Source organism: Pteropus medius, unplaced genomic scaffold, assembly GCF_902729225.1.
Source record: "Pteropus medius unplaced genomic scaffold, Ma_sr-lr_union100, whole genome shotgun sequence".
In the NCBI taxonomy this organism is placed as follows: Eukaryota; Metazoa; Chordata; class Mammalia; order Chiroptera; family Pteropodidae; genus Pteropus; species Pteropus medius.
Window position 1 is genome coordinate 9,551,724 of NW_024351543.1, and position 13,248 is coordinate 9,564,971.

The 13,248-nt window shown below is 33.7% G+C and overlaps 1 protein-coding gene across 8 annotated transcripts in view; it reads right to left on the bottom strand.

The window, feature by feature from the left end:
- ZNF148 (zinc finger protein 148) overlaps positions 1 to 13,248 on the bottom strand; it is a 107,992-nt gene that overhangs the window by 50,634 nt on the left and 44,110 nt on the right. For 3 of the 8 annotated variants that reach the window (XM_039843244.1, XM_039843241.1, XM_039843242.1), the window contains one exon: positions 7,087 to 7,435. The exons of 1 other annotated variant lie outside the window; for it this stretch is intronic. In XM_039843244.1, the coding sequence (XP_039699178.1) occupies positions 7,087 to 7,419 (333 nt within the window). In that variant the 5' untranslated portion in view covers positions 7,420 to 7,435. Of the gene's footprint in view, positions 1 to 7,086; positions 7,436 to 7,873; positions 7,907 to 13,248 lie in introns of those variants that run through there. 4 more of the 8 variants (XM_039843245.1, XM_039843243.1, XM_039843240.1 and 1 more) reach the window with 4 other exon arrangements.

Here is a 13,248-nt window from a genome sequence, read left to right on the forward strand (position 1 = left end):
ATAAATCTTGTCCCTTCCACTTCCTGCCCCCATTCTCTATCCATTTATTCTTTATAAAACACTAACTCCTAAAGCCAAAAGCTAGAAGAGAACAAGGTATCAGGTCCCAGACAAGATGAAGAGGGCATCTGCATGGGAGGGCTGCCCAACGCAAGACATCAAGAGTGTAAGCAGAGTGAGGAGGTTCTCTACATAGAAAGGCAACTCAGCATGAGGTGTCAGAACCCAAGCAGCATAAGGAAGAGTTGATGCTATGAGAAAAAGACAGTCTGGAGCAAGGTGTCAGAAGCTACAGAGGATGATGAAGGTATCAAAAGAGTGGGCATGGATCAGCACAGTGTATAAAGAAAGCTCCGTATAGTAATGAGGCCCAGTTCAAGTTGTCAAAGCACATGGAGAGGGAAAAGGAATTCATGCAGAGGACAGGGGGTGGCATGCACTGCCATGGAGTATAGGAGCTTGGGTAGAGTGCAGAAGGCATCTGAGTGGGAAGGGAAGCAGCGCTCAAGGAAAATGATTACACGTGGGGTTAGTGGGGTCTGATCAAGGAAGTAAAATCCATTAAGTATAACGAAAGCCAGATTTCTCTCATTGTCCAAGAAGGGAGTTATAAAATATGGAAGCGAGAAAACTAAAATCTATTCTAATGAACTCTAACTAGAGGTATCAGTGTGAACTCATGTTTTCAATACTAATAGATATGGAGGTGATTACAGATGTAAATGGAGGTACATATATACATGTAAATAAATGTATATAATTACATACATAAGTATATTCTCTGGATTTGTCCACTGACAGGCCTGGGAGGAGCTATATCCCAATAGCAATAAGCAGCACACTGAGCGCCCAGACCTTGGTTTCTAAATACCATTTTCCACTAAAATGAACTAGAGCTCCTCAAAGAAACAGCTGATTCCAGGGTTGAGGCAAGAAAAATGCAAGATAAACCTAGAACATTTTATGACAGAAAGATAGGAAGTACTGAAAGATTGATGAGACATATCAAAAGAACATAGAAGCCAGCATGAAGAGCTTCAACTGGCCAAATCTTAAACCAAACATAGAATAATTATATAATAGATTTTAACCCAATGAATATACAATATAACTCCTAAATCCCTACTGACACAAATTAATTAATTAATTTAAAAGTGGGATGAGGAATGAGATTAACTTTACCGTGAAAAAAAACTGGCAGATATCACCTAAATCAACTGATCAAAGCAAACCATTATCAGAACAGGGCAAATAAAATCCATGTGCCACATGTTAGAATGCAAAGAGGAGAGAATACAGCATCACTTTTTGCAACACCCCTATCAAAGACAGTAACTTAAAGCTCATTAAAAGGAAAAATCAGATAAAACCAAATAGAGAGATATTCTACAAAATAAATGGTAATTTTCAAGTATTATAATCATAAAATTTTTTAAGTGAAGAACTAATGCAGAGTAAAGAAAACTAAAAAGGCATGACAATTAATGCAACACATAATTTTGAACTGGATCTTTTGCAAACAAACTTTAACTGTTAGAGAACCAGTAGATTAGTAAGGATATAAAATAGTTGAAGAAGAGTTGAATAAATGGTGACAGAGGGAAACTAGAATATGGGCGGTGAGCACACAGCAATACACAAATGCTGTATTACAAAACTGTACACCTGAAACATGTAAATATTAACCAATGTTAGTCCAGTAAATTTAATTTTAAAAAATGGAAAAAAAAAAAAAAGGAAGTGAACACAACTAGCCAACTTGACCTAACTGACATTTACAATAACCCACCTAAGGACAGCCATAATACCATTCTTTTCAAGTGAATAAAAAACATTCACCAACTAATCATATTTTGAACCCCAAAACAAGTCTCTGTTAATAAACTGAAAAGGAATGAGATCATAGAATGTACATTCTTTGAACACAATCATTAAACATTAGTGAAAAAAGGTATCTGGAAAATTTCAAAATATTTAGAAATTTAAAAGTGGGATGAGGAATGAGAATTCTAATTAATTCATGGGTCAAAAAGAAATAATAAACAAGAAGTTTAGAACTTCAAATGCTTACATCAAAAACAAAGAAAAGGTCTAAAATAGTCATCTAACCTTCTACTTTAAAAAGCTAAAAAAAAAAGCAAGTAAGTAGAAGGAAATAACAGATTAAAAATGAAAGTTAAAATAAATGACAATGAAAAAAAAAATCAATAAAACCAAAACGATTCTTTGAGAGACTGGTAAAATTGATAAATCTCTTCCCCAAATATTAAGGAAAAAAAAAATTACCACTATCAAGAATGAGAAAAAAGAAATCATTATAGATGCTTTAGACAATAAAAAAATAAGAAAATATTATGAAAAATTCTGTTCAACTAAATAAGACAAAATGCGCAAACTCTTTGAAAACTACAACTTATCAAAATTGATTCAAGAGAACAATTTTAAATCTGAGCAGCCTTATATATGTTTTCAAAATTGAATCTGGTGTCAAAAACTTTCTCACAAAGAAAACCCACCCCCAGACTAGCTTTACTGGTGAAGCCTGTCAAATACGTAAGGCAGAAATAATACCAATCTTAACACAAACACTTTCAGAACACAGAGGAGGAGCTACTTCCTAACTCATGCAAAGACAGTATTAGAAAACTAATATCCCTCATAAACACAGAAAAAATTATTCTAAAAAATTAGTAAACTGAATCCAACAACATATAAAAAAGATGACACATCATGCTCAAGAGTGGTTTATCTTAGGAACGCAAGGTTGATCTAACATTTGAAGAGCAATGTAATTCATTATATTAATAAGGAGAAAAAAAATCATATGATCATCTAGTAGGCAGAGAAAAAACATTTGATGAAGTTATATATCCATTCATAGTCTAAAAAAAGGCTCAGCAAATTAGAAAGAAAACTTTTTTGACCTAATAAATATTATCTATAGTTTGAAACCTACAGCTGAAATAATTCTTAATAGTGAAAAACTGAATGCAGTCCCCTAAAGATCAGGAACAAGGCAAAGATGTCTACTCTTACCACTTCCATTCAGCATTGTACTGCGGGTGCCAGTCAATGCAATAAGAAAAAAAGAACACACAGATTGGGGAAAAAAAAATAAAATGTATGAAGAATATGATCAGACAATATAACCATGAATAAACCTAAATAACTACTAGAATTAATAAGTACATATAACAAGGTCACAGGATACATAGTCAAAATAAAAAGAATGAAATTCATCTATATGCTAGTCATGAACAATGAGACATCAAAATTTTTTAAATACCACTTACAATTGTATCTGAAAAATGAAATACTTAGAGGTAAATTTAATGAAATATGTCCAACGACTCTCCAAAAACTACAGAACAATACTTAGATAAATTTAAGAAACCCTAAATAAATGTAGCTATATGCCATGTTCATGGATTGGAAACACTACTGTTAAATTTTGATTTTCATCCAAGTCAATGTACAGAATTAATGCAATCCTAATCAAAACCCAGCTGGTTCTTTTTCTAGAAACTGAAAGGCTGATTCTATATTTCATATGAAAATGCAGACAACCTAGAACAGTCACAACAGTCTTGCCAAAGAATAACAAAATTGGAGGACCTTCACTACCTGATTTCAACATTTACTATAAAAGATACAGCAATCAAGATAGTGTAATACTGAGGCAAAGATAGACACCAGATCAAACAAAATAAAAACACAAGAGAAATGGTTAATGTCTATACAAATGTACTCAAAAGAAATTTTTAAAAGACTTCTACGAGAATGTACATAGCAGCTTTATTCATAAAGTTTGAAAATCAGAGATAACAGAAATAACCATAAAAGGGGAAATGAATAAAATTTAGGATAATACACAATATAATATTAATCAACAATGAGAAAGAATGGAGTACTTACTGATATACTCGATCAACATGGATAAACTACAAAAACATTATGTTGAGTAAAAGAAGCCAGACACAAAAGTTACATATGATTCCATTTACAAAACGTTCTTAAGGACAAAACTAATCTACAATAGGATAAAATAAATCAGAACAATTGTTGGAGAGGGGACTGACCAGGAAAAAACACAAAGGAACCTTCTAGGACAACGGAAATATTCTGTATCTTAATGGGCTGTGAGTTCTGTAAGTTTATGCAGTTGTCAAAACTCTGAGAGCATTCCACTTTAAACCTTGCTCAATTAAACATATATATATGTATTTTCACTCAAAACATATTTAATTGCCTACTATAGTCCACATATTAACAACACAAAGTTAAAAGACAGGCTCCAGAAAAGAGATTTTATAGTCTTGCCATCAAAGAAAAGCAAAATAAGTTAGTCACCATAATGAAAATCGCACAAGAGAAAGCTTTTAAACTGAAAAGTGAAAAATGGTAGAATGCCACACAAAGAATACTATAAGTACATACAACATGTACAGAAGTAATAGAAAAAAATAATAGTGGACCTAGACAACTAAAGTAACTTGATATGCTTAAAGAATGAAGTAAAGAGAGGGGCTTAAATTTCTGTGTAAGGAGCTGGATAAGATAACAGACTTGATTATGAAGACTCTTCCAGCCCACGTAAAAGGATGTATTTGAGCTGTTTGGCAACATGGAACCTCTGAAGAAGTTTTAATAGGGGAATGAGAAGAATAAATCTCCTTTTGGAAAGTTCACTACAGAAACTACCTAAAATACAGACTGGACAAGGTAGGCTACAGTCAGTCCAATAAAAAGGCTACTGTAATTTACAGACTACTTCATCACACAATAGCAGAACACATTTTTCGTAAGCTTACATGGAGCGTTCTCCAAGACAGACCACATTCAGGGCCATATAATACACTTTAGCAAATTTAAAAGAATAGAAAACATATAAGCTCACAAACCACAATTGAACTAAACTAAAGAAATCAGTAACAGAAAAATAGCTGGAAAATCCCAAAATACTTAGAGATTAATCAACCCACTTCTAAATAACACATGGATTAAATAAGAAATCTCAGGAGAAATTAAAAGGTATACTGAACAAAATGAAAATAAAAATACGACTTTATCAAAATTTGTAGGATGTAGCAAAAACAATGCTTAGAGGGAAATTTATAGCAATGAATGCACACATCAGAAAAGAAGATCTAAAATCAATCATTTAACTTTCCGTCTTAGAAAACTAGAGAAAAAGCAAATCAAATCCAAAATAAAAAAACAAATCATTAAAAAGCTAGAACAGAAATCAATGAAAATGAAAACTGTAAATCAATAATGAAAATTGAAAGCCGGTTCTTTCTAAATATCAATAAAATCAGTAAGCCTTTACTGGGGGGAGGGAAAATGGGAAATTGTTGTTCAGTGGGTATAAAGATTCAGGTTTGCAAGATGAAATGGTACTAGAGATCTGTTTTACAACAATGTAAATATAGTTAACCCTACTTTCCACTTAAAAATTGTATTTAAAAAAAAGCAGCAAACCTCTAGCCAGGATAAGAAAAAAGGAGAGAACACATAAGTAATTCATATCAAAAAATGAAAGTGAGAACATCACTACAGACTTTATGGTGAATGAAAGGATAATAAGAGAATACTATGAACAACTCTATGCCCACAAATTTGATCATCTAGATGAAGGAGATCAATACTTTGGAAGACACATCTGCCAAAACTCACAGAAGAAGAAACAATCTGAATAGGTCTGTATCTGTTAAAGAAATTGAATCAGTAATTAATAACCTTCGAAAAAGAGAGTACCAAACCATGTGAATTCACTGCTAAAAGTCTACCAAACATTTAAAGGAAGATGTTATACCAATTCTCTACAATCTTTTCCAGGAGACAGAAGAAGAAGAAATATTCCTAACTCATTCTATAATGAGTCCAGGATTACTCTAACATCAAAATTAGACAAAAATATTACAAGAAAATAAAACTAGACCGATCTACCTCATAAATGTAGATGCACAAATCCTCAACAAAATATTAATAAATTTAATCCAACAATGTATAAAAAAGAATCATACACCATAACTAAGTGGGATTTATTCTAGGTATGTAAGCCTGGTTCAACATTCAAAAATCAATTAAATTTTCCAGCACATCAACAGGCTTAAAAAAGGCCACTGCAATGAGGCAGGTAAAAGTTGGAAAGCACATGTATTAGAACACAACTAAAAGTAGTTATCCATTTATTCATATCATGTGCCAACAACTGGGAAAGCAATACAAATTTCATGCTCTTGTAGAGCTTACAATCTATCAGAGAGACAATGAACAAGTAATCACAAGTCCCTATTACACTGACTCAACCTAGACTAGACGGAAGTGGCAGGCTGATGGTAATGAAGCATTAACTAGGTTAAAAAACAAAGAGGGGATATGTCTGAGAGGAATATTACGGGCAGGATACATGAAGGTCCTGCAACAGAAAAAGTACAGTATGTTAGAGGTACTGAAAGGAATCCAGGTTTAATATCACAAAAAAAAGAGGATTACACTATGGTTGCGGTTTTGCTGGTTCTCAAGTAAAAATAACAATACTAAAAGGCAAAAAGTTATGGGTGCCTACAAAAGAATACCTCAGGTGATGACTCATAATGTCTACAGTAAACAGAAAAGACTAAAGGTCTGATATACATTAAAAAGAAAATTTAAAAAAATAAAGGGCAAGAATTGCTGAGAGTTCAGAATTTGAAGGAAACCCCCTCACCCCGAGTTTATAATCTTTTTCTAGCTATGCTCAAGATTCCATCTTTCTACCCTTTAAGGAGAAACCCAGAAGTTAAAACATCTTTAAAAATTAAGCACTTAAAATTTAATACACAGTAATCTTGATGAAGAAATAAATGTCACCCTGGAAAAAGGTAAGTTTCTAGAAGGTATGTAATATAAGAACTTAATTTTGCCTTTTGATTTGATTTGTCAAATATGACTTGTCACTATTTAGTGCATCTATTTAAAAACATCCATTTGAACTATTTCGCTATTAAATATTTTCTGAAATTTCTTCAGTGACTTGTAGTATTACTTAATACAAAACTGTTTCTAATTATATGTTTAATATCTTATAAAGGAATTACTTACAGGGACATTAAGTGCATACTGTAGTCCTTGAGGAAGTCTTTCATGTGCTTCCATCTGCTCTTCATCATTTTTCACTGTCTCCTCATGGACCATGAGTTCATCATGTGATATCATATCCTGTTGCCTCATTTCACTTTCTTGTAAAACTTCATCTGCAGCAAGGATCTCCTGGTGAGGCATACTCCGATCTTGAAGTACCGACTCCTGCAGTTCCCCAGACACGGTGGACTGGCCAGACACTCCACCCATTACAACCATTGCCCTGGAAGACTGCATTTCGTCTATGCCGCCACATTTAAGAAATAATCCTTCCAGTTTGTCGTCAATGTTCATGCTTATGTATAACTGCCTAGAAAGACCAAGTTTGGCAACAAAGCATAATAAATTAGTTTTATATGTCTACTTGGTAATTTTTTAATTTAAATTATGAAAGGTACACACTTTAATAGAAAATGTCACTCATATAATTCAGTATTACCTAGATAAGTTTCCAAACGGCTGGAAGAGTAAAACACAAATTTTCATTTTTGTCATTAAAGCAGAAAATCCTAATCTATTTTTATGAAAAATAAGCCTGATATAAAGCAAATTGGGTAAAAGTATCTACAACAAAGGATCATATCCTTTAATATTTTTAAATGTCTCACAAAAACTTTTTTAAATGCATTCATTAAGAAATAAACTGACAGAACACTATCAGACAAATCATAAAGAAAACTTAGAAAGTCACTAAATATATAACTCAATTACAGTTGTAATCAAAGAAATGACATTAAAACAGAGTTACCATATTTCATCCACGAAACTAGTAATGACTTCTGAAAAACACATCCAATGTTGAGGTGGTTCCAAAAATAAAAAAAAAAGAAGACACTCATCTACTGACAGTGAGAATATAAATTAGTTCAACTATTTTCAAAGGCAATTTGATACTATGTACCAATTGCCATAAAATGTATATTCTTTGAACCAATGATTATACTTTTAGGAACCTATCCTGATGAAATCGGAAATACATACAAAGATATACATAAAAAATCACTGTAGTGTTTACAATAGTGAAAATCTGGAAAGGCAATATGTATTCAACAAAAAGAAACTGATTAAAATATACATGTTTTGACATGACTACAGTGGTAGCTGCACAACTCTAAATTTACCAAAAATCACTGAACTGTACACCTAAAGTGGGTGAACTGTATTGCATGTAAATTACAACTCAATAAAGTTTTTCTTAAAAATAAAAGAATAATGGCTACCCCTGGGAGGGGCTGCAGACAGGAGACAGGAAAAGAGGTGTTCTTTTCTTGAGTTGAATGATGGCTGCACAGGTGTGCTCACTTTATAAAATTTCAAACTGTGTATCTGTGATAAATGCCCATTTCTGTGAGTTGTTATAATACTTCAATAAAAAGTTTTTTCCAGATTTCTATTTATCTCTAATTTGAAAACTTTCCATAATAAAATTTTACTTTACAAATGTTTTTAAATTTAAAATAAAAGCAGTATTTTCATTACAAATACATTCTTAAATAGCTGTACATAATTAAATAATTCAATAGGTCATGATAAGATCTAGACACTATCACATTACCTTACTTTCTCTATTATTACAGAAAAGTCAGATAATATTAAATCCAACTTTGGTTGCTGTAAATTCATATTCTACTGTGTTACTCTATAATCTAATATTAACAATAATCATGAAATTCAAAGAAACTACATCTCAATGAGGGTCAAAGCATTGGTACAAAGCTTATTTTTTAAAACCAACTTCCATTATCAGACTGTGTGAAATAAATATGCATACTCTACCCAACAAGAAAGGCCCACAATTAGTAAATGTATTAACTGTGTTTTAGTTTAGTCATCTCTTTCCAAAGTCAACCAGTTAGGTAATGGTTACTGCCTTCATCATAGCTTTCAGAGGTAAATAAATAATCAGTTAAAGTCACATACACTACTGAAATTTATTTATTTATTTATTTTTCCCCTCTTTAATGCACCTCCGCCCCACTTCCACCCTTGACCTATGGATGTTGCCGTTTTCCCCTTACGAACTGGATCTCTGAAGGCGGGGCATCTCCTTCCACATGCTTGCAGCATGCACTTGGGGGGCCTGGCGCACCTGGGGTATGGTCCGTGGCTCCACCTGGGGCGCAAACACAGGACCTTCTGCGTGTAAAGCAGACGTGCTAAACACTACACTATGGAGCCATGCCCCCGCTACTGAAATTTAAATATCATCTCATTTTCTAAGGTTATTATCTAGAGATAAAACTTTAAACAGATCAAAAAACCATATAAACAGCAAAATACAATAAAAATATGTAATTCATGCTCGTTAATCTTGTCTTCCCTGGTACTAGGTATTATCAGTCTAGAATACATATAGGACAAAGGACAAAGAATCTGATTTTACTTTTGAAAATCTTAAAGCAGCAAACTTAAAATCTAAAGAAAAGAGGTTTTAAATGTATCATCAAATCTATTGCATTTCTTAGAGGATAAACTATCCTATTCTACAACTAACTGAAACTTAAGTCTATTAGAGCTAAAATTTGCTCATTCTGGCCATTTCTTTGGAAATCCTTACCAAATTATATTCTTCTATTTACTGTTTTCTTAAAGAATTTGTAAACACCCTAAAAGAGATTTACATACACATGAAGCCATCCTTCATAGCAATTCTTTGTTGCTGCTACAGTTGCTATTGCCATACACGACATTATTATTATTTTTTTAAAGGGGAGTCTTTTGAAGAACACAGAAGACTGCAGAAGAGGTTATTAAAAGATTAATTTAGAGAAACTGACCTAGGATAGAATTTAGTTAAAAAAAAATAAAGTAGCAAAAGTTGAAGCTGACTTATTAAACTAACATAAGGTCCACACTTCCCTAGAGCAGTAGTGCCCAACTTCAATATTTCTGATCATGTACCATTCCAATTTTTAAAAATTTAATGCATCTTATTACAGTTGACCTTTGTACTACCCAAGAGTTAAGGGCACTGACCCCATGCAGTCTTTGACTCTCCCAAAACTTAATTACAGTCCCCTGGCATCACCGAGAGATTGGTTCCAGGACTCCCCCGCACTTTGCATCCCCAAATCCAAGGATGCTCAAGTCCTTATATAAAATGGTGTAGAACAATGCGTACAGTCAGCCCTCTGCATCTGCAGATTCCTAACCAAGGACCAAAACTACTGTTTTCAATCTGTGGCTAAATCCATTCATGTGAAACACAGAAATAAGAAGGGTCAACTGTATAGTTACTGCAAAAGTCCATATATAAGTGGACCCATGCATTTCAAACCATGTTGTTCAAGGGTCAACTATCTATATATACATACTATTTAAAACTATACTTTTATAATATTGTGTTAATATAGAATATACATAATTAACAAACAAAAATATGTACAAATTTTCACCAACCTTATCCCTAACATAAGGCTGAAACAATTAGTATGAGGGAGTCAAAGTACTTTGGGGTTAGAGACTATTCGGGGAAAAAAGACAACTCTGCATGAAGTGCCAAAATGAGGGACTTGGAACAAGCACACCTCGATACAGAGGTAGTAAATGAAAAAAGAAGAGAAAATAGCATAAATGGAAGACAAATGTGACAATTTCGAAAATTTTCTTGACAACAGGCCATATACAGAGAAAAAAGGAATTTCTCTTCCTTTTTAATATATGATTTCTTATTCCCAGGACCCCAAATTAAGCCATACATTTTGAGTTACTGGCTTAGCCTAAAAACTGTTTTTGAGACGATTTCTCTGAAATACCAGAAACTACTATATCAATGAACACTGCTCTACCAAAGTTTTAAAGTGAGAGTTGGAAATATATATCAAAATGAAAATTACATGTACCCTTGACCCAGCAACTTTACTGCTAGGGATATATACAATTCATGGGCTTAGTCATAAAAATTAACCAAAGATACATGTACAAGGAAATTTGGTGCCTTCTAATGAGAAAAGATTGGAAACAATCTAAGCATCCACTGACAGAAGACTTATTAATTATGATTCAACCATATACCCAGCCATTAAAGGAATGAGGTAGCTAGCTATATGTGCTGGTGAAAAGTTCCACAAGATACATTAAGTGAAAAAAATCCAAGAGAAGATATACAGACAAATAAAATGAGCCATATTTGTATCACACATCTCACCTGGTGCCTGGGCAGAGTAAGCATGTCAGGAAATGAAACAAGGCTTTCAAAAACAAAAATGTTAATTTTGCCAATTCTATGGTAAAAGGGAAAATACAAAGCTACGCTAAGAGAAATGCTCAAGTAAGGAAAGTACATTTTTTATTGTCCCTGAAGCTTTCTTACATGCACTTACTGTCTTTAACTTTCCCCCTCTAACTCATACACGGTCTCAAAGCTCTCATGTTCTTCAATGAACATTCAAAAATATGAATACAACAAAAGGTCCTGTGCTCAAAAGTTAACACAGGATACTACTTTCTCTAAATTCAATATTTTCAGGGAGGATCAGACAAGTGTAAAGGGGGAAAATGATGCAATGAATCCAGTTAAATGTGAATAGTTGTGTCTCTTCCTGATAAACCTTCAAAAAGCCTAGTGCTTTTTGACCCAAATGTCTATACAATTAACAGAAATTCAGGAGTTAGAGATAACTACACAGGAGTGAGGAAGAAAGAAATAATGTTTCCTTTAAATCATGCCATTTACTTGAAAGACTGCTCTGGAAGAAAAACAGAAATAAACAATTAATTTGCATTCCCAGAAGCAGCTGGCTAAGTTGGGACAAAGAAGGACTAGGTGGAGTAATAAACAATAAGCCAACCTGAGCACCCTGTGATGACCCATTATTTTATAAGTAAAAGGACCTTGGGCAGCTGACAAAGGGTATAAAATGGCAGAACTGTTAAGAGCCAAGACAGGATGCACAATGATGTCTTAAGGCTAATTCGGCCAAAAGTGGGATGGCATACCTTCCTCTGTAGTTTCAAGTTACCCAGAACAGAAATTGCTAAAAACTAGAACAGAGCAGGAGAGAGGAGGAAAGGATGGGGCCCAACCACCTTGGAACAATTTCTGCTAAATCTCCCTTTAGCAAGTTACTTCAAACTCTGCATTCTTTTCCCTCTTTCATATGTTATTCTTTCTCATCTTCAACCTTCTGCCAGAGAAGCTGGGAGGTGGAGCAATAGGGAATATTTAGAAGGCCACAATACAGCTTCCTGTTCCATCCGACTCCCCTTCTCCCACACACACGCCCTACCATCCTTTTCCAGAGACAAATATTTGGTTCAGCTGTGTAAAAGTAATCTGAATTGTAGTTGATTTGGTAACCCCTAGTCATTTAGGCCTAATGGCAATACTGTACTTAAAGGAAACATGAATTACCAGCCATCACTTTCTCCTGCCTTCCAGAAGAGACAGCTTACTCTTCTTTGTTGTCACCTTCTAATTTAATGCTTCAAATCATCTGGGTGCAAGCAATTAGAAACTAAGCTTTATAGATTGTAAGTTGAAAGAGAGTAAAGCTTTGGGTCAGGACTTTAATAAGGAATTAATAAACATAAAGGCTTTTAAAGCAAGCATTTGTGACAATTATCGTCTAAGCTGATGGGTCTGTTAGACTCGTTTTCAGAGGACAAAGTTAACAGAAATATAACATACGGACAAGCTGTACATTACTACTCATTTTTAATCAACTACATGAGACACTTAAAATGCTTACTGACATCTTTCCTTATGGGAGTTCTATGTGATTAATGAGAAAAAATATCTTTCCATTATTTATTAATAGGTTTCGATCTGTATTATAAAGTCCAGAGATTATCATAACCTGGAGAAGGATAACCAATGTGTGTTGAAGATTTCTAGATGTAAGATACTGTGCTAGGCACATTTCTATGTTACTTCACTTAATATTTACAATAACACTCAAGATAGTAACAATTTGTCCCCATTTAACAGATGAAGAAACTGGGGTTTACCCAAAGTCACATAGCTAGGAGGTAACCTGGAATTTCAAAATAGGTATACTTACTTGGTTTAATGTACTTTTCACCATACCATAATACCTCCTGACTTGAAAATGCCCTGGACACATTGAGAACTCATTGAACTCATTCTCTTCTGAGAGAGAACTCCACCTACTCTGAGGCCAC